Here is a 23,983-nt window from a genome sequence, read left to right on the forward strand (position 1 = left end):
TTTGCCTAACCTCTTTCAGTAGTTTCCTAACTTGTCTCCAAAGTGTACTGGCCTCTTAATTTTCCAGTTCATTCATAAGCTACTACCAGATTTACTAACCTCCTAAAACATGGGTCAAGTCCTGTTCTTTTTCACTGTAAAATAAATTATGCTCTGTTTTCTTAGTCAAAAGTCAAGATTCTGTACATTTCTCATTCCAGTTACATTTTCCCCATAGCTAGTCTTCAACCTTATCAGATTGTTGCCCTTCTCTAAATTAAGCCAGGTTCTTTCCTGCCTCTGCTTTAGTTCATGTGGTTCTATCAATATGGATTATCCTTCCAGCCCCCAGTGTATCCCAACCCCAACTTTGGAAATCCTCTTCATCTCTTATGGCCAGTGCACATCCTTTATCTACTCACCTGTAGCACCCTTTCCCTCTATTATGCACTATTTTACTCAGTCTCCTCCGCAGGATTGTAAACTCCTGCGTGCAGAAGCTCAGCCTTATTGGTCTATATATGTTTCAGAATACCTAATATTACTTTACACAAAATAGTAGCTTAATAAGTTTTCCTTCTCCTGATTCTCATTCTTCATTTTCTGTTAGATTTAAAGATACTGAAGCTGCTCCTGGATAGTTTAAAATAATTAGTGGTTGTTATATATTTAACAAGTAATGCAAATACAATCTAGACAGAACTCATTTAAAATTATATATATTTGGAGATAATTTTATTATTTGTATTTTACCGTATATTACATTGTGTACAAATTCTTTGAAAAACAATTCACCGTTTTTTATTTTTTTTTTTTTTCATTAGTTGGAGGCCAATCACTTCATAACCACCGTTTTTTAAATTTAGGGTGACTTTATCATTGTAGGTTGAAAATTTCTTCTGTATGGGATCCCCACTAGCAGTTTTTTTGGCATTGCGTGGCATCCGCCCAGGAAACACTGGAACTCAAGACCATATTTTGCCCAGAGAGATTTGTAACCGATTACTAAACATTTTTCATCCAACAGATCCAGTGGTGAGTTGTAAATATGGATATCTGTGTCTCAATATTAAATTTTTCCTAGGAGAATCTGTAAGAAGTCTTGCAAGGTACTGCTGAATTGATGAGAAAGTATTCATTTACAGACATCTCTTATTTTATTTTACTTCACAGATAATGCAGTTTGTTTTTTTATTTTTTACAAACAAATTTTGTGGCAACCCTACATTGAGTAAGTCTATTGATGCCATTTTTCCAACAGCATTTTTTAATTAAGGTATATATTTTGCTATTTAGACATAATGCTGTAGCATATTTAATAGACTTTTAAGTATAGTGGAAACTTAACTTTTATATGCATTGGGAAACCAAAAAATTGTGTGATTCACTTAATTGCGGTGATCTGGAAGCAAACGTGTGCAGTATCTCCGAGGTATGCTTTATCTATTACACTTGATAAGTTCGTATTTTTTAAATATTTTTCTTTGGTTAGTTTAGGGATTAGGAAGTAAAATACCTTAAAGATGTTCTGTTTATGTTGTATTTGTAGAATGAAAGCATAATGTAAAAATACCATCCAACTAATGGATCCAGTTTATCCAAAGGACAGGAGTCGTCTGAACTTTCAAACCTTAACCAGTTGTGATTCCAATAATGTAGTAGCCATAAAATTTAAAAATCCCACTTTAAATACTTTGTTCTCTAAAGCATGTTGCAACATTGAAATGTGTTTGGTAGATCCTCTTAAAAATGAGAATATTTAAATACTGTGTATTAAACATGGAAAAGTGGAAGAATTTATTTTAGCCTGGTAGAATTACAACACTTTGGATTTTTGCATTCTCTGTTATGTCTGTAAATAAATTTTTCTAATGTAAATAAATTAAAATTTTTGTAAATAAAAATAAATTTTTCTAATGTAAATAAGGATTTTACATCCAGGTGAACAGTTTAATGTGAAATAAGATTTTTGGATGAGATAAATTCTTCATTAAATCGTATTGGGGACAAGTATTAAATATAACTAAATTTAAGGCAAACTATTTTAAATAGCATTTATTTCCTGAAAAACAGCTTTATATTGACTCTGTAAAGTCTTTTAAAAGATCTTTGACTAGTACCAAATAAATATAACATTGACTAAACACTAGAATTTTAGAAAATTTCCTGTATGTTAAAAAAATCAAAACTACTATATTTAACAAATTTCACTGAAATGGAATCTAGTATTAAATTCAAATACTGACTGTACAGTCTTGGCCAGGTCACTTCTAAGACTATCTATTTTTTTGTCTATATGATGCAGATGATAATATTTTACCTCAAGGTTGTCAGGATTAAGTAAAACATGTGCAAAGCAGCTAGTTAGACCTTACGTATATTGTTATATCCATTCATTTTACTGATTTTCCTGTAACTTAAAAGTGAACTTAAGATTGTAGGTGAACTGTGAGCTACATTTTGTATAATCTTAAACTTTGTTATACAGTTGACCCTTGAACAGCTCTGGGGTTGGGTACCAACCTTGTGCCCAGTCAAGAATTGGGGTGTAATTTTATAGTCACCTCTCCATATCTACAGTTCCATATCCACAGATCCAACCAATTGCAGACCATGTAGTGCTTTAATATCTATTTATGGAAAAAAAACCACACACGTATAAGTGGACCCGTGCAGTTCACTCCTGTGTTGTTTAAGGGTCAGCTGTATTATGGAGGATTACAAACTCATCACTACAAATTATTTTTTATTATTCATTTTACAGTTTTTCTGTGATTTTTTTTTTAATAGTTATGTCAGAACTGTGCTAGGCAGTTTTTCTAAACTTATCTATTCTTCCCAACATCCTTCTGAGGTAGTAGAAATTAGGAAGTATTATTTCTTTTCTACAGCTTAGGAAACTGAGGCTCTGAAACTTTGTGACTTGGTGAGTGTCGTATAGTTAATAAGTGACAGAGGCCAGAATATGAATGCAGGGAATTGTATGCCAAGTTCATTGCCTTTTCTGCTATATCATCCCCATTTCACCTTAGACAAATGGTCTTATATCATCATCTCATGCACTATATTAATCTGCTTGAAAATAGGGTCAACTGAGAGCTTAGATATTAAAAATTGACCTTATTTACTGTGTTCCAAGTTACTGTTTACTGCTTCAGTTTTGTTCGTGAGATGAATATTAATCTAATTGCTAGATGTTATCAGAACATAATAAAAATGAATATTACTCTGAAAAACAAGATCTTCCCTGTAGTTCAGACTTCCCTGTAGCTACAAGGTCTTCCCTTGTAGCTCCTGCCTGCAGGCAGGAGACCAGGGTTCGATCCCTGGGTTGGGAAGATCCTCTGGAGAAGGGAATGGCAACCCACTCCCAGTATTCTTGCCTGGAGAATCCCGTGGACAGAGGAGACTTGCAGGCTACAGCCCATGCATGGGGTCACAAAGAGTAGGACACATCTGAGCAACTGACATTACTGAAAAACTAATTAAAGGGCACTATTAGCCTGGATTAACTCTAATTTTTTTATAGTCTCATTATTAAGGATATATAATTAGACAAACTACATATTATTAACAGTGAAGAAATAGGAATACATGTTAGGAATGTCAGGTTTTGAATCATTTCCTAAGGTCCTCTGAGCACACAGTCGAATAAGAATGAACAGTTTACTAAAACCTAAGCATTGTGCCTTAATGTTTTGTTTCTTTGAATTTTTTTACATCAAGGCTTATAGATTAGAACCGTTAATACTGAAACACTACAGCAACATCTCACCTGTGCAGATCCACTGGTATAATACATCCAATCCTCTACCTTACGAGTATATGAAGCCAAGCTTTCTTCACCCAGCGAAAGATCCTACCTCAGTTTCAGAGAATGAAGGCATCTCAACAATACCAAGCCCTGTGACTTCGCCAGTCTTGTCTCGCCGACACTATGGGGAATCTATAACAAATATAGGGAAAGCAAGCATATTAGGTAATTTCTCTTCAGTATTCCTCATCAATGAACTTAAGCACTTTTATATAGTCATTAAATTTTAGGTACCTGAAAATACTCTATATATTACAAAACATCTGAGAGTTAATGTTTAGAGTTAACTACTCTCACTTCTTATATTTGAAGACAAAAGCTCTAAATTCTCTAGTTAGATCAGATCCTGTCGTTAGAGAATATAAGATACCTGGATGCACAAAAAAAAAAAAAAAAGCTAGAGGCATCGAGTCCCTCATTTTCACCTTGGCCCCATCACTTGCTGTGAAATCTGGAGAAGTCATGTAGTTTTTAATGCTCATCTCCCTCATCTGTGAAATGAGGGGGTGCTTGAGTACTAAGGGTGCCCTGGCCAACCCATTCTCTGATCCGTGTCCTACAAGTCAAATCGTGTCCTTCTTGAGAGCAGCAAGGATGTTGACTTTCCCTCTGTGTGGTCTCTAGTTCCAGCCACAATGTTTGGTGTGGCGCTGGGGCTCAATTGTGTGCCTCTTAATTTGTCCTTTGCTTTTGGTTACAAGTTGCCTTAATATAAAATGCCACAAGATGGCACTGTAAACAGGCTCTATCTGCTGGATTCATTGATATTCATCATAGAGATTGTTTATTCACAGCTTTTTATAACAGATCCACTTTACTTCAGGAGTAGGCATATCAATAGTAAATATATGCCCATGTGAATGGCATGGTTCTTTTTATTAACATTTTTAATCTTACAGAATACTTCAAAAAACAAAGATCACTTGAATAAAATAGAATCTTTTTTTTTTCTTTGTAGGCTGTATTCCTGCAGTTTGTACAACTCTCATTCTGTTCAACACCATTTTTATTTAGAAACCTACAATATAAATTGCAATTTTTTTTTTTATTCCCACCCTGGAAAAACATGACTAGGGCTTAGTCTCTCTGCCAACTGACTGTAATTATGGGTGGTGCTCTTTAGCCTGGTATGTGGTGTAATTCAGCAGAATGACTGGCCTGTTTTGTGAAATGCAGGGGCTGCAAGCATTGGAAAGGGACTTGGAGGAATGTTGTTCTCAAGATTTGGACGTTCATCTGCATCACAGCCATCTGAGACATCAAGGGACTCCATAGAAGACGAGAAGAAGCCAGTTGCCTCACCGCCCATGACCACCGTGGCAACGCAGACCCTTCCACACAGCAGTTCTGGCTTTCTTGACTCTGCATGTTAGTTCATACTCTTCTTTCCAGGTTTATACTGTGTCCTTTTTAAAACTGGAGGAAAACAAAGAGCATTAAGATATTAACTCTAACAGTCCACTCTGTGATCTAAAGTATGCCCTAGCTTTTAAAGAAAAAAATGCTTTTCCTCTTATATTTTCAGGAATAATTCCCAGGTAAATGCACTTTTACTCTCTGCATGGGTGAATTCAGTTAAGAACATTAATAAGTGCCTTGTTGCACAGATCTTACACATCAAGCATAAAACAAATCTTTTTGTGGTAAGCACCCCTGATTTTTATAAAGTAGTTTTTTTGTTTTTGTTTTTAAACATGGTCTTCTCAGCCTTAAAAATTCATTTAGTTTCTGCAGATCTATGCTGTATCTACTCTTGATACTGTTTTAAAAATGCTCTGCCAAAGCCATCCTGGTGCTAATCCCATAGGTCCCTTCATCAACCTAATTATAAAGCCTTCAGAACTTTAATTATATTGGATCCACTCTGTGGCTTCCCATCCTGTCCCTACTACCTTGTGTAAAATAGATACTCAAGAATTGAGTGAAAGAATGGATAATTATTCTGGACTTAGCAATAGAATGATGCTTTATTTAATTTTTTCCAGTGGATTTATAAGGTCTAAAATCTTAATAGTTGTGAAACATTAAAACTCTTAGTGTATATTTACTTCTGAGGGTCTAAACTTAAAAGCTTATTTATAAATGTCCAGTGAAATAAAACTAGTAAGTCAAGTCCTAGTTTCCATTGACTTACTTAAGGAAATACAGATTCTGAAACTAATTATTTCCTTTCTGTAACTATAGCAAGAAGAAAGTTTTATTTTCTTTCTCTAAAAATGTTTATTCAGATGCTTAGCTCTGTTTTCTTACTGTGTCTGCTGCTCTAAATTTTAAAATGACCGGCATTCATTGCCAATCATAAAAAATTAAAAAGGAAGTTGAGATGTGACAGTCCTAGAGGCTGGGTCTTTCTCCATAGTCAGCCCCACTCCACGATGAATTATCCTAGCCATTGCTGAGTTGGACATTCCTATTTGGACCAATTCCATTTTTTAAACTTAATCCTATGCCTGACTGAGTACTAGAAGTTTTATAATTTCAAACCTTTTGAACACTGCCTAGAAAATTCATTTTAGATTTTGATATTTGTATAAAATTCATTTTTTATGAGTTACTCTACATTTATTGCTTAATAACAGAAATGTGATTGTGAAAATTAAAATTTTGTTGCAATATGCAGATGTCAAAAGAAAACTATAAACGTCTGAAGAAAAATAACTTCAAAGAATTTTGTAAGATGGCGGGTAAAAAGCCACAATTCCTTGTAATGTTAATGCACAGCAATGATGCTAGTAAACGTTAGGGTGAATAAGCGAACAAGAAGAGCAGAGTAGAATTTGAGCCCCAGAGAAGGGGTAAGGAAGACACAGAATTCTATAGGATCTGAGGGAAAAAACTGTCTTTTAGTGTTTTTGCTATTTAACATAGAAATTTCAAAGTGATAATGATAATAATGAAGAAACTTATTTCTTCTTCCAGGACATGTGAAGGTAGAAATGCTTAGTTTTATTGCATTATAATATTTTAACAAAATATGTTTTGTCATTCTTGCATATAAATTTCTTGTTGGTTCTAATGGTAAATTACTTACCAACTATAGACTCAGCTAACTGAGCTAACATGATTTCTTAGTTTCGTGTTTTCATCTTTAGATATAGATTTTTAAAGTCCAACTTTTAACGTTGGACAACTGCTGTAGTAGAATTATGCCTTTTAAATCAAATCCTCTAGATTTACCTTTGACTTGCTCCAGTAATATACTCTTCTCTGTAATCCTGATTTAGATAAATTTCTTAAATCATAATTGCTATTTTGGCTGTATCTTGCAAATCATAAAACCTTTCTTCCTTAAATCTTCTTTCTGAAATTTGATCACTGTGGTTAGGTGATTCTGGCTTTCTTCCTTCTTGCTCACATTGATTGCCTCAGTTCTTCTCGATAACCTTCATTCTAAGGCTACTGACTTTGATTCTCCTGCTTTTTGAGGGTAAGATGGACACAGACTGAATTCGTGATCAATCAGGGTTTCTCTCTTTGAAGAGTTAGTGTTGTCAATTGAAACTACTTCATTGACATCAAGTTGAAGCATCTTATATAGCTGCTGTTCATTTCTTTTGAAAAATAGAGGCTTATTTCTCGTGGTTTTACTCTTTCTTTTCCTGTACTGCCTTGTGTTTGTAGCATATCATGAAAAGAATTTGTTCCTTTTAGCACTGTTTTGCCTCTAGGTTAGAACTTAAGTGAACTATCAATTTGGAGGATGTTTGAGTGTTAACAGATTATGACATTGTATTTTGAAGTTAATTATGCTTACATTTTCCATGATAGAGCTCTTCACAGAAACCTAATTGTGTACTTCTTTTTGTTTGCTAGGTTTAATCAGCTTATTTGGGAGTATTGCTCTAACTTTCGGCCACTGCATCACTGAGGCCATTTGTAACCATCAGCCAACACTTTACAGCATCTTGTGTTTTGTGTTTTTTTTTTTTCACAGATTTCAGACTTCAAGAATCGTTCTTTAATCTCCCACAACTTCTTTTTCCGGAAAATGTAACACAGAATAAAGATAATACCCTCGGTATGGTATATGTCAGGAATAGCATTCAGAATGCTGTGAAAACGGTCTACTTAGATTTCTTCTGCTCACTGAAAACTTGATTAGTTTTTCTATGAGAGCAGCTTTAATGTTGCCATTAACAGACTATTTTAAATGTATTCTCTCCTGTATTTCCTAATCTTAAATGGTAGTGGTCCTGAAACCTGAGTATTCATTAGTTACTTAATGTGCTAAAATATATCATACTCCTATATGCTTCTCCAAAGAAGGAGCTGTTTAGAGAGAGAAGAAAAGCATTAGGCCATTTTCTTTCTTCTCTGTTGCCCTCCAGCCTTCAGAGAGCTTCACTGTTCTTTTCATGTAATGTATTTAAATATAAAAGGATTTCAAAGTATAAAGAGTTTAATCATTCCTAGTTACTTCAGATATTAATAACACTACCCCTAGGGCTGTTAGTATGCCACAGATGATACCTGGTTTCAACACAAATATTTAATGGTCTTTAGAGGTATAGACTTGCTTTGAAAAAAACTATTATTGGCTACAAGAGATATTTTCAGTTTCCTGATTTTCAGCAGATTCAAAATGTATTAATAAAGATTAATCTTAGCAGTTTAAAATTATTTTTATCATTAACTTCTCATTCCTTTTTTCTATATCTTTCTCTTTCCTTTTTTTAAAAATAATGGATTTGTCTTTAACAAAAAAAGTAAGTTATAGGTTTCTCCTTGGATTTTCAAACTGTATCTAATTTTGCAATTTCTATGTTTATAATTGCTAATTTTCATGCATTTTTTCTTCTTTCAAAAAGAAAAATCTTAACTAGATATAGATTCCAAAACAGTGTGTCAGCATAACAAGCTGATTTGGGCTTTTGACTCTGTGACAGCAGTTTGTGTTGATCTAATTCAGTGAACTCCTCTCAAGAAATGATTTTTATAAGTGCTGTCTCTAGTCCCTACTCATGTAATAGTCACTTCCATAAAGAAATAACTGATGTGTGATTTTTGAATATTTAGAGAAAGGAAAATTAATCCATTCATCTATTTGTCCTACATTCAAGTAGTCCTTTTATCCACTGCCTTAAAGCCAGCCCAGCTACCTAAGCAGTTAGACCACTCGTCATAACTGCACCACATTGATTCGGATGGTAATATGTATCTGGCTTCTATTTTCTCTTCTCCTGTTTTTATTCATTCAACAATTTTACCTTGAGGCAAGTAGATAGTCACTAGAAGAGATGCCAAGATGAACCCGTTTCAATGCTGCCCATAAAGATGTTAAATGCTGATGTGGAAACTTAAGTATATTTCAGAGGGCATATATTCTTGTAGGGAAGGTGAATAACTACAGAAATAATATAATATATGGTAGAATGTGATGAACCTCATGACAGAGATTCTAAGGAGAGAGAAAATGTTTTCACCTGGAGAAATAAAAAAAAGGTTTTGTGGAAGTACAACTTAAATAAGCAGAGATGAAGAGGCATTTCAGAGAGAAGAAACAGCACAGCACAAGCAAAAACACAGAGATGGGAAGCACAAGGTTATATAGAGATCTAGAAGTTAGTTCTGAGAAGAACCAAGGATGAGTAGGAGGGAGTAGTTCTGAATATGCTGAGGAACGTTTCTCCAACCAGATGGTAGAGGATCCAGCAGATCTGGCCATCCCCAGGAGTTCCTTTGTATTCTTATGAGCCTGTATTCCCCCAAATAGCCCATCTGTTGTCAAATGTTAGGTGTCTGAATGTCTTTCAGAGTAGATTAGTGTTGGAAAATTTGGGAGTCAGAAAATGGCAACTAATTATAAAGTTCATTATGGAGTTTTTGCTATTTTTTTAAAATAAAGGATGTTTGGAGAATGTTTTAAAATATATTTGGAGCTATGATAAGTCACAAAATGTAAATACTCCTTGGATATCAAACATCTAACTACATAAAGTATATGGTTGCTCTGAGACAGAGGAAAAATAAGATATAATTTATGAAGAACTCTGAACATATATTGCAAATGTCTCTTTCATCAGTCATTTGGAAACACAGTTTCCTTTACTAGTACTTTAAGTGGTTTTCTTAGTATGTACCTAGAGCCTAAAATCATGTAATTATGATCATAATTGCTATTTATGAATTAGGTAATTTTTTAAGCTTCATTAAGTTTTTGAAAATTTCTCTCTAGCATGTTAAGACACTCCCTTTAAATAGAAGAAACCTGTCCAATTGGTACACATTATAATACTAAAATAGTTACTTTCTATTCATGTATTTTGCTTTTTAACACCATATCCAGGTTGAAAAGCCCTGTGCACGAAAGAACACCCTACTGAAAGCAGAGTGCTGAGGAAACTCTGCCTTCACTCTGGGTGGATGGCAGACACTTGCTTGGGGAATAAGGAGGGAAATGTGCCCATATGCATGACTGCCCCAAAAAGAAAAAGTGAAAGTGAAGTCGCTCAGTCGTCTCCAACTCTTTGTGACCCCATGGACTGTAGCCTACCAGGTTCCTCTGTCCATGGGGTCTTCCAGGCAAGAATACTGGAGTGGGTTGCCATTTCCTTCAACCCATGTTTTAAAACAGTGAAAGCAAATTATTGATGATTGTTAAAAGCCAGCAAAAAAAAAATTTTTTTTTTTTTTCATTTTTACCTCTCCTCAACTTTCAGTTCAGTTCAGTTGCTCAGTTGTATCTGATTCTTTGTGACCGCATGAACCGCAGCACACCAGGCCTCCCTGTCCATCACCAGCTTCCGGAGTCCACCCAAACCCATGTCCATTGAGTCAGTGATGCCATCCAACCATCTTATCCTCTGTCATCCCTTTTCCTCCTGCCCTCAATCTTTCCCAGCATCAGGGTCTTTTCAGATGAGTCAGTTCTTTGCATCAGGTGGCCAAAGTATTGGAGTTATCTTAAATTCCCTTTTTGTTAGGTACAGGCACATTAACTCGTAGGCACTCCAGAGAAAAGGATTAAGTGATTCTGTGTTCTCCTTTTTCTTGACCTAATTCAGTGAAAGAAACTAGGAAAAAACTACTAACCTGTCTAGTGCCACCCCTTCTTGATACAATAATAATGAGAAGGCGGGTCCAAGGCAACTCCATGTAGATTTGGGCCGACTTCGGCCAAGAGTACATCTCACAGCACACGTAGAATAGTGCTACCATGTAGTGACCTCACACCATTGGGAATTCTGTGATCTACATAAAGAAAAAAGATGAGACATTGGCCCACCTACATCCATCCATCCACCCACCTGTAAAACCAACACGAATATGGTGTCAGCTGCAAACCAGACTGCCTGGGGTAAACCTTTTAAGGAAGATGAGAGACTGTAAAACAGGTTCATCAAGTACAAGCTGGTTACCTAATTTCCATTTTGATGGGGACTACCTACAGATAAATAGAAAGGGAGGGGGTAGGGTAGGCCAATCTAGTTAATGACACTTATTAAAAATCCTCTAGTTGATAAGGACAGGGACACATAATGGGGCAATAAATTTGTCATTTGAGTTTGTAGTATATGAAAGGCAATGTTGCACAGTGATAGCACATTAAGAATACATTTCAGGGGCATAAAATCAAAGTGGAGCCAAGTAACACTGGTTATAACAGGAAAAATCTCCCTTTAACTTTAGAATGACAGTTGTTTGAGACTGTTGGACTAGGAAGGCATTCTACAGTGGCCTTTACAAGGAATTCTTAGAAATAACATGGCATGGGCTTCACCAATTTTAATGTGTGTTTCCCATCTCTTCGTTTTTCCTCTTATTTCTCCTTTTTTTCTTCATAACTGACTTCACCTTGACTCCTCTTCACCATGTTTGAGAATTCATTTCTTCTTTTCATCTTCTTGTTGTGCCAGAATGTACCTACGAATTTTAACACAGATGTCCCGTGAAATACGAAAGATAAAAGATTAAGACATTCCTACCCCACAGTTCAACATGTGGATTTCAACTATTTATGACTTCTTATGGACTAGCTTATAATTTAAATGAGAAAAATAGCAGTTTTGTAAAAGGTCTATGTCAATATATTTCATAGTGCTTTATAACCTGATTGGGTATTTATACTGTTTAAGTGTAAATAAATCTTATCTAAAAATTTTTAGGTAAGACCCATGAACATTCTTTGTCAGAAAAGCACAATTGAGTAGAAAAATAACTATAAATCACCAAATGGTATTGTTTAAAATATACATTAGCTAAACGTAAATGAAATCTTGCTCTAAAATGATGTGATTTGCTTTATGTGATTTCCAAACTTCGCAGGTAAAGCAAAACCCAACTTTTTCTCCAACCTCCTTAATTTTTGCCAGTTTTTACTTTTTATACCTGCTAGCACGCTGAACAAAAGAGCAGATTTTGAGTCTGAATGGTAGTGATTTGAGTACTTTTTATTTTTAAGACAGACCCTTCATACTGTGTGGCTTATTGACAGTTTTTGAAGAATTCCTGAAGATGAGATTATTGTTTTTCTAAGTGTTTTATCTCTTAAGGATTTGTTAGATGAACCAATTGCAGTCTTAATAGCCTTGGATTTGGTAAGGTGATTTTTCTCATGTGTTAGAAGGACTTTCAGTGTGTTTTAGAAAAAACTAAATTTACTGAACTGTTTGAGGACAGCCCTGTTTAAATGAAGTCCTTCCTCTCAAGGGTTACCACTGTTCCTCCCAATTTCACTTTCCCAGCCAGTGGATTCTTGAGCATGTGTATGTCCCAGGTACATGTTTGGCCCTGCTGACAGGATCGAGACTAGAGCATGTTGTGGCCCTTTGAGGAATTCAGCATAACGGGGAGGAAAACACTGTAGGACTGTAGTAGATGTTGTCTTCCAACATGTTCCCCTGAGCCAGTTGATGTAAAGAGCCCTCCCCTGTGAAGGAGCCTTTGAGTGCCCTGTTGCACTCCTGCTGACATTACTGCATGTAAGGCTGACCTATCATTCTGCAAGAAGACTATTTGCCGTATCTTTCAGGTTAGGCACAAATTATAAATAGGAAAGCCAGGATTTGAGGCCAGTTTCTTTATTCCAAATATACTGTATGGTAGCAAGTGAGATTTTTGTTTTCTTACTTTATTATTCCATACTGACCTGAACATACAAAGGAGAGGGTTCACCAGACAGAATCCTGAGCTACTGAGGCTCTTGAGTATTTTCTTCCCATAAGGTGAGAGTGGAAAGTCACTTTTTAAAAAATAGTAATAATAATTAGGAGAGTCACTTGTGTTTGGTAAATTTTTATTCTCCAATATAGTAAGTCTGTGTAGAAACAATCTTACTGTGATACTTACTCATTTGTTTGACTTCTTTTTAGTGGAACTGGATCACAGAATTGACTTTGAACTCAGAGAAGGCCTTGTGGAGAGCCGCTATTGGTCAGCTGTCACGTCGCATACTGCCTATTGGTCATCCTTGGATGTTGCCCTCTTCCTGTTAACCTTTATGTACAAACACGAGCATGATAATAATGTGAAACCCAGTTTAGATCCAGTCTGAACCCTTGAAGGACATTAATGGCCCAAAACTGATTTTTTCTTGTTAAATATGTGTGTCAAGATATGAAAGTTTCAGGTTTAAGTATGTTTCAGTTTTGTTTAGGGCAAGAAATATTTGAATTTGAAAGCACTTTATTTTATTTAAAAAAGCAAAACAAATGTTCAGTTTGAAAGAAGTTATTTATAATTTTCATCATTTTAATTATGAGTCTGACAGAACCTCCTGCAGAGAATCAAGGAAGACCTGGAATTGAGGAAGATTTGGGTGACCTGCAAGATTATAAATCACAATCTAATTTCTCCCAAATATAAAGGCTTATTAATGGGTTGAACCTAATGTATTAACCAAAGTATGTTATAAATCTAAAATGATCAAGGTCCAGGATAGTCTATGTAAAGATCACAAGGTGGTATCATTGTTTTAGATTTCTATGAAAACTTCCATTTCCACAATTTCTTTGAAACATGAATTTAAAATGTTTTGGATTTAACTTGTTTAGAAAACCTAATGCTGAGAGAAACATTTGAATTACTATATTTATAGTTTATTACCTCTGACTAATTGCTTTATGTCAATGTATGAAAGATTACATTTTTTAAAAATTTCTTTGAACAATTTGAGAACCACATTTATTTTCTATAGTGTTAAGACCCTTTTTTCTCAGAACTCCATCTTTGTACTCTTCAGATGAATATATAGACACTGTGGCATAATTTCAGTATTTTTTCCATTAAAAACTTGTAGTTTCACACAAATAACACTAGTTCAATTATTTTGAAAAAGAAAGTGAACTTTTTATTATGTCACATGCACTTCAGAGAAAACTAAAGTTTTCTACTTGACACAGAATACTCCAGAATAGGTACATTTAGTAAACTTTATTGGAAAACTAGTCAACTTCTTTGGAGTAGGGAGTATAACTATTTTAATTAAGTATATAAGCATCCGTGTGCCAAACAAATAACATATACAAAGGGGATAGAGTGCCCTAACAAATTTTTTAAGTGTTTTGAGGAATTGTAGTTGCAACATAGACACAATAGTTCAGGATTCTGAGGCATTGAAAGAGTTTCCTCAGCTGTCATTTTTTCCACAGTGCTTTTCATCTGAGGAGCTCAAAGTGCTTTGCGATTTAATAATCTATGTAGTAGCTACTTGAGGTAAGTGAATGAGTGTTATTCTCATGTTACATGTTAACACACTAAGGCACCAAAATATATAAAGTGCCTTGAATTAGATGACAAAGCAAACCAGGAGAACTCAGACTGAAGACAGGCCATGTTCTTTTATGTGCTGTTTGTTGGCTAACACACATGACCTCTTATTTTGCAAATAATAATAATAACAGAAATTGCGATTCATAACTTGGAGAAATGACTGAAACTGGTCCTTCACCCTACTGGTCATATACATTCTTGGGTTCTCACAGGCAAAGGAGGAGTTACTTACAAGGGATCAGTAACCATTTCTGCCACAGTCAACCTTCACTTCTGAGAGGCTTCCACTGGGGTTCTATTTAAGGTGCTGCCATTGCTTATCTTAGCTTCACAGAAATCATTGTCAAACTAGGAGCAAAGTTGGTCAGTTATACATCTCACCTTCTTTATGAGATATAGAATCTTTGGCTTACTCGTAGACTTTACTTGGTTGGCCTTTCATTGAATTTGCACAGCATAAAGCACTTCTTAGTGCTTAGAAAGATCCTAGTCTCCATGCCCAAATATGTGACTCACTAAGAAACTCTTGCTATAAAAGGCTTTTGATGCTATCTTAGCAAAGCTGAAGCAATGTCTTTCAAATTTAGAGATTCCTGTGAACAAAGGTCATTCTCATACCCTGTTTATTTCGTAGCTCTGTTTAGTTTTCAGGAGAATTAATTCCATCTCATATGACTGTTTCGTTAAAGGTACATGAGTTTTTGGGTCTTAAGACATTCAAATGCCTCAGAGCTTTAAGGGATCCATTCTTAACCACTAGAATGTTAAGAGCCCCTTTCACCTGAGGGGAGTGAAAACCTATCAAACCTTTTAATTTGATATTCAGTAAAAGGAAAAGTATACTCCCATAGCTATAGGAATACATCAGCTTCCACTTTTTCATGTTAGGGAAAAAATCCAATTTAGCCACATGGAAGTTATTTGAATTCTTGAAAAGAGCAATATTCAAAACCACCTTTTCAAAATGAGATATTCTGGATTATTGGACAGGTGTTTTGTTTTGAATTCATAATTTCATAAACATGGCAATTTTTATTTCACAGTACTCTTCTTGTTTCCATGTCTCTGCATGTTATCATGGAATGTACTTGTATATACTCAAGTAATATACAGAGTATGTGTAATTCTAGCTTGATTTAGAAGCTAAGTCAGTTACTGAGTAACATTTTGCAACTTTATTCCTGCAAGTACTAAATTGGCCAAAAAGTTCTGTTTTTGATACCATTAAAATTTTATTCTCTACTTTGTGTACCTGCTATGGTGATTCTTCTGAGTACTGGTCAGACCATTCAAACGATTTTAATCCAGTTAGGCCCCCAAGAATTATTTATACTTAGAATAAGGAGAATGTTTTGTTAGTTCATAACTTTATTTTTGACAGTAATTATACTTGTGTTATAATCCAGTGTTACAGTATATTAGCACTTACTAAAAAATGTTCTTGGTTTCCTGGTAACTAATTTATATTGAAGTAAGCCTTAGGAATCTTTTATTTTACTTCTGTTAGATAGCATCTGTCAGCCTTCGGGAATTCTCACACTGAACAAGTTCTTTAGAAGGTCTCAGATGGTGACATGTAAACATCTCATTTTCTCTGTTTCCTCATTGGAGCTGAAGTATTCTGGTCTTACTCTGGCTTTGCCTACCCCAGAAGAGTAAACAGGAAAAGAAACCATCAGTGGAGTGTCACAACCAAATCCACAACTCCTTCCAGTGATGACACTTTGAGCCCCTTAAGGTAGAACTAGACCAAACCTTGAGAGTTCACTCTAAGGCCTACAGTAGAGGAAAAATAATTGAGTTGCTTTCTGATTAATTAGGTGGTTAATATTTCTGTCTTCTCAGCCACAATGAGTAGGGCATTTAGACAATTGGGGAAACTTAATTTGAGTGCATGTCTTAGAACTGTTTGAATAATATTTTGTTAGCTGGGAAATGAGGCTAAAAAAGATATGTGATATTAAAGAAGGATCAAGGCAAAGGTAAAAAGATGATGTAGCAGTCCTTCACTGGAGAAAGAACTAGAACTTGACCAGACAAGTCTCAGTGTTGGATAGTTGACTTCTGTGGTTATTCTCAGGTTTCTCTTATCCGGATTCTGCTTGTCATCCTTCTGCTTGAATACTTCTGCCTCAGGCCTCTGCCAGCAATCTGCTGGTCCTCTGACTGAATTTGAAACACATGCAGGGACTTCCCTGGCGGTCCAGTGGTTAAGGCTCCATGCTTCCAATGCAGGGGTGTGGGTTTGATTAAGATTGCCACCCAAAAAAAAGTGCGTTAAGTATTTTTATGGCTAGGTATGGGCAATACATACTGTTTCCTGGCATTTTATAATAACTTAACCTACATAGAAAAGCTTTTGCTGTATCTACAGCATATTTGGCAGGAAGCACCCCTACTGAACTCTTAACTCTGTTAATTCTAGGATGGGTCTAAGAACCTTGAAACCCATGCTGTCTCCATTTGCTTTAGTCAAGGGGAAAGGAAGTTGCCAAGGAAATACTTGTTGTATTGAGCTTGGAACAGTGTACAGAATGGCAGAATATAAAATTTCATCTTGAAGCTCTCATTTAGTAAATGTTAGTGCTGGCATGATAACAGCCTATATTATATGCATCCTGTTTCAGTCTTCATTGGATATTTGCAGTAATTTTCAGAGGATCTTAAAATTTCAGATTTTAGAGGTCATCTCATCCAACCATGTTTTATTTTGATGTAAGCACTTAAATAGCATAAAGGTCTTGAAAAATGAAGGGACAGCATGTTAGATTGAGCCCAAAGACATTGAAAGACTACTTGGCAGTAGAGGAGGGAGGTTATGGTCTCTCTACAGAAAAATGTCATTGACCATAGTGGAATTGACCATCCTTTTCCAAAACGTGTTATGCAGACTTTAATAGATGGTTCAGAAAATAAGTTTGGGAAATGCCAGATTTAGAAGACTTTTACAGCAGGACTTCAGGAGCCCTCAGTGTGTTAAATGCAATGTGAATCTGGTGCTGAAAGGTGGAGAAGGGAAGTTTTTCCAAACTTACTTAACCATTGTTAATGGCAACCCATTCCAGTATTCTTGCCTGGAGAATCCCATGGACAGAGGAGCCTGGCGGGCTACAGTCCATGGGGTCGCAGAGTCAGACATGACTGAAGTGACTTAATATTCAGCACAGCATTTATATGAACATACTTAGGAAAATGCTGTCACACTGAAGTCCTAGAGAGATGTATCCTTTTGTTTGACAAATGACACTCTAAGATCAGATGGCCAGCCAGTGATAAGAGTCAGTGCCTGTTTCCTTCCCATAATACATTGGGAGCTCCTAAAGGGCAGAATCCTCCCACCCTCCTGGGTGGAGGAGGGTAGGAGGGGTGCCTCTTCCTCATCCCCTCCCCCAGCTCCAGCTGTAACCTGATGCTGATGCTTTAGGAGCTGCAAGCTCTCTGCGGAGGTTCCCCAGTTGGTCTCCTTTGTTCCCGGGCTCTTGTGAAAGAGTGTCTTACCTGGGCTGGATGTCCGTCCTTTCATGTGTCAGATTCAAAATACCCAGGAAAAAAAAAAGCAAAAGAATGAAAAAATTAAGGAAAAAAACAAAATGCCCAGGAAACATAGTTTTTCATTCTGGTGATAATGCAAATGGTAGGAAAACAAGTTGCACACTGTTAAATAATATTGCTTTTGTGTCCTTTACAAACTGTGCATATATTGACCTTTTATCAATTCATGTCACGTAGGGCCCTTCTAAAACTGTCCCATCATAGGTTAACTAATAGAAATTTTAAAATTCAAGTATTATATTTTTGGGAGACTATAGGAGATGAGTTTCTGGTATGTGTGTCTTTTCCCCCAAAATAGTGTTTTTGGCAGGTAGTTAGCATGTACTTTTCCTTGGCCTTTGTGTTGGATTACAAGTGGAAGTGCACTTAGTATTGTCCATTGCCTTATGGTTTTTCATTTATGTGTCACAGGGAGCAACTTGCTTCCTTCCCATCCTATCGTTGTCAGGCTGTGTTGGGAAGCTATTCTTCAGGGAGATTACATCTGGTCTGCTGCTGGAGTAAGATAAAAAACAAGTATGTGTTAATACCTGACCTTTAATCCTTTCTCCTAGAAGACATCAATTACCTATGTGCATCATTCATATCTTCCCTTAACACCCACACTCACTACTGTCTCTGCTTGATCTCTGAAAATATTTGATTCCCTGTGAGCTTTGTGATAAACAGAAGTATAACCATTTTGGGGGTCTAAGGCTGTCATAATAAATCCAAACTCTGCCAACAAGAATCTGGGTTTTTTTTGTTTTGTTTTTTACTTTTGCCACTAGGCATTCCCTGGTGGCTCAGCTGGTAAAGAATCTGCCTGCAATGTGGGAGACCTGGGTTTGATCCCTGGGTTGGGAAGATCCCCTGGAGAAGGGAATGGCTACCCACTCCAGTATCCAGGCCTGGAGAATTCAGTGGACTGTATGGTCCTTGGGGTTACAAAGAGTCGCACGCGACTGGGCAACTTTCACATTTCTCAGAGGGAGGTAACACTACATGACTCTTGGAACTCTTAGGTTGTTGCCTTTCAGCTTCTGTGACTCTTCTTGTGTTCACCCTCCCTAAGTGCTGTCAGTGACTGCAGTAACAACTCACAGAAGGTGGGCCTTTTCATTTTCTTTTCTTCATTGCCTCTCATTTTCAGTAGTCGAGGCAGGTTGGTTTTCTCAGTGTTCAGTTTTACTGAAGCATTTTTCTTGTTTGATCTGAGCAGTGGCCAGTTCAGATGGCAAAAAATACATAACTTTCATTTTAGAACTTTTCCAGTTTTGATTTTTCTCATTTGGAACTTGTGCATTCACCTGTGATAATTTCAAGGAAGTGAGAGGTAAGTAGTAGAACTCTCTCCTGGATTACACTTTTTCTCTAGATAAATTGATGCATTCATTATCTCATTCACCAAGCACAAGTCATTGTGACCTCTATTAGACAATCTCAAAGAATAGGCTGTTCTAAGCATTCTTGGGAACATCGTCCTCCTCATCTTTGTTTATGGTAATCCAGAAAGTTCATGAAGAGTGCAAATATTAAAATCTACCTACTCGTGAAATGATTTATGACAAACAATGTCAGGGAATATCTAGTGGAAAAAATATGTATATATCTGTTGGTGAACAATGGCCACCACCCCACCTCCTACTAGGAGGGTTAATAGCCACTGTGGCACACCAGCTCTCTCAAAGTGAGAGGGAAAAGTTGGTTTGTTTTGATCCTGTAAAGTCTGTTCACAGCTTCTCAATCCAGGATCAAAAGATGACCATAGTTCTCAAGCTTTAGGGCTAACCTGAATATGTGATAACTGATAGAAGATTAATGCCATGAAGCCATGCAGATTGGGATCAACCACTACAACATTTCCAGTCAACTTCCCATTTCCTCACACTTTAGTTCATGCCAGACTGATTGAAAAATAGGGTTTGAGGTATAGGAATCCAGGAATTTCCGTGCTAGACAGAAGTAATTCCCTCGAGTGGTATTAACTTTAGATTGGGAAATAAAAGGGCCAAGATGAATGGACTACATATATTAATAGAAGTGAGATGGGACAGTGTTCGAACTGAAGAAAAAGCAAATGTGGGAAAGAAAGCTACTTGATGCCCGGTCAAAATAGTCTGGACAGCTTAGACACTTCATTTTCTGAGGAAGGTGGATGATACAGTGGCATGGATCTGATCACAACATTTCTTGAACTGAAGCCCTTTGCTGGCTCCATTTATGTTTGGAGACTCCCTGTGACCTAGCCCAAGCTGCACCTCCCCCCTGAGCTCTATCTTTAGCAGCATTTCTGTCACAGCAGACTATATAGCATTTACCTAAGAATGCATGTGTTTTAGTTACTGTAGTGGTTACTTGGTGTTTTGATCTACCCAACATCCTATTTCTCCTCCTTTGGGGTGGGCACTTGCCATCTATCTCTACAAGGATTACATCACGTGCTGCTACAGCTGCTGGTTTTCAGCACCCCCTGAAAGAGTTCAAGGTGGAGAGCAGAAACGAAGCATTCTGGGCTCCAGGGAAAACTCGCAGGACAGATCTTAAGATAGATATTTTCAGGAGCTGATTTTATGAGCCCAATTCTCGTATCTTCTTAGATCTAGAAAAGCACTAAAATCCTTCACGGTGATAACTATTCCTCGTGACTAGCAAATGCTTCACAAAACTAGCAGAAACCTTCTGGAAAAATATGCGTTTGAGTTCATATATTCTCTCTTCACCAAAATCACATATATACTGGCCTTCCCCTCTCCCTCTTTGAAGCAGTTCCTTAGAGCTATCTCCTGGGCTGCAGTCCTCATTTTACCTCAAATAAAACAACTTGCAACTCTCACATTATACATTTTTTTAAGTCGACAAGGTCCTCCCTTCCCCATCTCTCTATGAGTTACTGCCCTAGGCCGGCCCACTCTGTGTGGTTCTAAGTGGCTAATCCTAGTAAAGTGTTGCAACCTTTCCCATCCTTGGTTAAAATTATTTTCTGTTTCGCCTGAATCCCTATTATTAAAACAGCTTGATCAAAGCACTCACCATAACCATGCCAGGTGATGGGTGTGTGTCTCGGGTCAGACCATACTTCCCAACTCATAAGCCACACTGACTATCCCAGAGTTAGGCACATACCCCAAACGAGACTGAGAAGAAGCTTTCTATCGTATTAAATTGCTGGCCTGTATGTGCAGGCCTTCTGTGGCAATTCAGTAGTCTGGTGGGCATGGCATGATGTGAATGTGGAGCCACCTGTAGTCAGACTTCACGCCTTTCTCCTGCAACATGGGTTATGTCCATCTGCTATGGGAGAGAAGCAAGTGGAGAAATGAAGCAAACGCTACCCCTAGTTTTCCTGACGCCACTTGAATTTACTTACGCTGTTTTTCTTGGGTCCAGAAGAGTTCAAATTAATAATAATTTGACCAAAAATAAGCTCCACCTCCCTAATGGAAATTCTGTCCTTTGAAGACCTCCCTCAATCCTCTGAAATTAATAACTACTTGTGAGTCCCTGTCATAGTCCATTTGGGCTACATAGCAAAAATGTCATAAACTGGGTGGCTTGTAAACAAGAAACACTCCCCTCAGCTCCGGAGACTGGGCAATCCAAGATGATGGAACTGGCAGACTCAGTGTCTGGTGAGAGACCACTTCCTCATTGACTGCCATCTTACTGCAATCTACAGAGGGACAAGGGATCTCTCTGGGCTCCCTTATTAAAAAGAGCACTAATCCCATTCATAAAGTCTCTACCCACATGGCCTAATCACCTCTCAAAGACCCACTTGAAACACTATCACACTAGGGACTATGTCTCAACACATGACTCTAGGGGAGACATTCAGCCCTTAGCATCCCCTACTAACAATATGTTTGTTGCACTGGTTTCATTTTGCCTTGATTTGGGGTTTGATCATCTGTCTCTTTTTCACTTGTTGACAGGCTTTTTAAAGGTAGGGAGGGACTTCCCTGGTGTCCAGTTGTTAAGACTTCGCCTTCCAATGCCGTGGGTGTAGATATGATCCTTGATCAGGGAGCTAAGACCCCACAAACCTCACAGTCAAAAAACCAAGATATAAAGCAGAAGCATTAGTGTAACAAATTCAATAAAGATTTTTAAAATGGTCCACATTTTAGGGAGCATCACTGGACTCTCCATAGGGCACTACATTGTAGGGTCTTAAATTTATTGAATTATTTCTAGACTGGTAGTGTGTAAGTACTAGGAATAACCATGAATTTAAAAATATGAAAATCCACACTTTCATGGAGTGTATATTCTAGTAGGAAAATTATTTGACGAAAATTCATGGGAATTGCTGAACTGGAAGAAGCCTTGAGAAGAAGAAAACCCTACCTGGAAACAAGAGGCTCGGGAAGAAGGGATCTTGCTTTTTCCACAACCAAAGAAAGCAAAATTAGTAGCTTCTGGGATGTAGCAAAAAAGGAGTAGGAAGCACATGTCAGGGTGAACTTGAAAATAGAACTTGGATTCTATTTTCTATTCTATTAAAGACTGACCATTGTATTTACCTGTGCAGAACAAAAATGTCTAGCTAGGTGTTCACCGTTAGTCCCCAACTTGTGCTCCATAGTAACTCTGTGGTGTTTCCTACAGAGACCAAAGAGATTTCTTTCTTGCTGTATGCTGTTCCCTAAATGCAACAGTGCATGTTCACTTCTCTCTACCTTTGCACTCACTGTCCCCTCACCCTAGAGTGTGTTCTGCTTCTTTCCCATTTACTGAAAACCTTTATTTATTTTGAAGTTGGTAATCACTGCATTCATGATTAGAAAAAAAAAAAGAAAAAATCCCAGTGTTTTCCCAATTCCTTCCAGATGCAGACTAGTTGCTGTCTATACCAGACAGCAATTTATGATTTACTCTCTCTGCAACTGAAACGTAAAGAAAGAGGAAACAAGCAAAGGAGGAAAAGGTGGGGTTCGTGGGAAACACTAGTTAGTCAATTAATTTGCATTTGTGGAAGACATTATAATGTTCTGTTGTGTTATGTTTATAAAGAAGGGAATGTATTCCAAGTTTCATGTGAACAGCTGTCAGCTTTAGGATCATGATATTTTTGGAGGGTAAGGACCCCGGTCTGTACATGGACATAAATGCACAAAGTTTTATGTCAGTTCTTACACAAACTTTTGCTCTGATGGTTGACTGACCATGTGCTGTACTAAAAATGACCTGTGTGGGGAAAGGATGCCGCAGCATGACGCAGGGGAAGGACTGCTCCCACAGTCAGTGACAGTGGAAAGTGACTCAGCCAGTGGGAACAGCTGGGGCATCTTGTTTGGGGCTATCTGGCTCCTTGTTGTAACCCCAAGTTGAAGGACACTCCAGTTTGACTCATCAAAGCCTGGAAATTTTTCTCAACTACATCTGTGGTTGTGAAGATTTGCTGCCACTACCTGTCTGAGAGATTCTCTGCTCGTTTTTCATGTTCAAGGATATGTCTCTATGCATGGGTGGGGAGGAGGAACTTACTAGCTTGCCAAATATATTAAATCTTCAATCATGTGACTTTTATAAAAATTACTGTTAACATTTACTGGCACTGTTCTAGATGCTTTAGATGAATTCCCTCGTGTCATGTTTACAATGCCCTCCTGAGGTAAACACCGTTGTCAGGCCTTATTTTTCTACAAGGGAACCAGGACATAGAAAGGTTGAGGTAAGCAGACCATGGCCGCCCAGCTACAACATGACGGTGGAGCTGCGGCGTGTGATGCTCAAGCCTGTGCCGTGCTGCCTCTCCCAGTGCAAGTGTAGGGAAACAGTCCGCGTGGGGCTTCAGACCAGACTCCACCTCACTAACTGTAGGCAAAAGTCCAAGGATGTAACTCAGTCAAGACTCTTAGCTTACTCCCCTGCTTGCGTTCTCGATTGCTGGTAAAAGTAACCACGGTGCTCGCAAGCAGGACAGAAATAAGGCTATTTCATGAA

The 23,983-nt window shown here is 37.3% G+C and overlaps 1 protein-coding gene across 4 annotated transcripts in view; it reads left to right on the forward strand.

Moving 5' to 3' along the window:
• Positions 1-15,745, forward strand: part of DDHD1 (DDHD domain containing 1) — a 68,080-nt gene extending 52,335 nt beyond the window's left edge. For 2 of the 4 annotated variants that reach the window (XM_061157030.1, XM_061157032.1), the window contains 5 exons: positions 865-1,014; positions 3,706-3,958; positions 4,970-5,161; positions 7,728-7,811; positions 13,105-15,745. In XM_061157030.1, the coding sequence (XP_061013013.1) occupies positions 865-1,014; positions 3,706-3,958; positions 4,970-5,161; positions 7,728-7,811; positions 13,105-13,286 (861 nt within the window). In that variant the 3' untranslated portion in view covers positions 13,287-15,745. The remainder of the gene's footprint in view (positions 1-864; positions 1,015-3,705; positions 3,959-4,969; positions 5,162-7,727; positions 7,812-13,104) is intronic. The other 2 variants (XM_061157031.1, XM_061157033.1) reach the window with 1 other exon arrangement.
• Positions 15,746-23,983: the final 8,238 nt, after the last annotated feature.

The sequence above is a fragment of the Dama dama genome, chromosome 12 (assembly GCF_033118175.1).
Source record: "Dama dama isolate Ldn47 chromosome 12, ASM3311817v1, whole genome shotgun sequence".
NCBI classification, from domain to species: domain Eukaryota; kingdom Metazoa; phylum Chordata; class Mammalia; order Artiodactyla; family Cervidae; genus Dama; species Dama dama.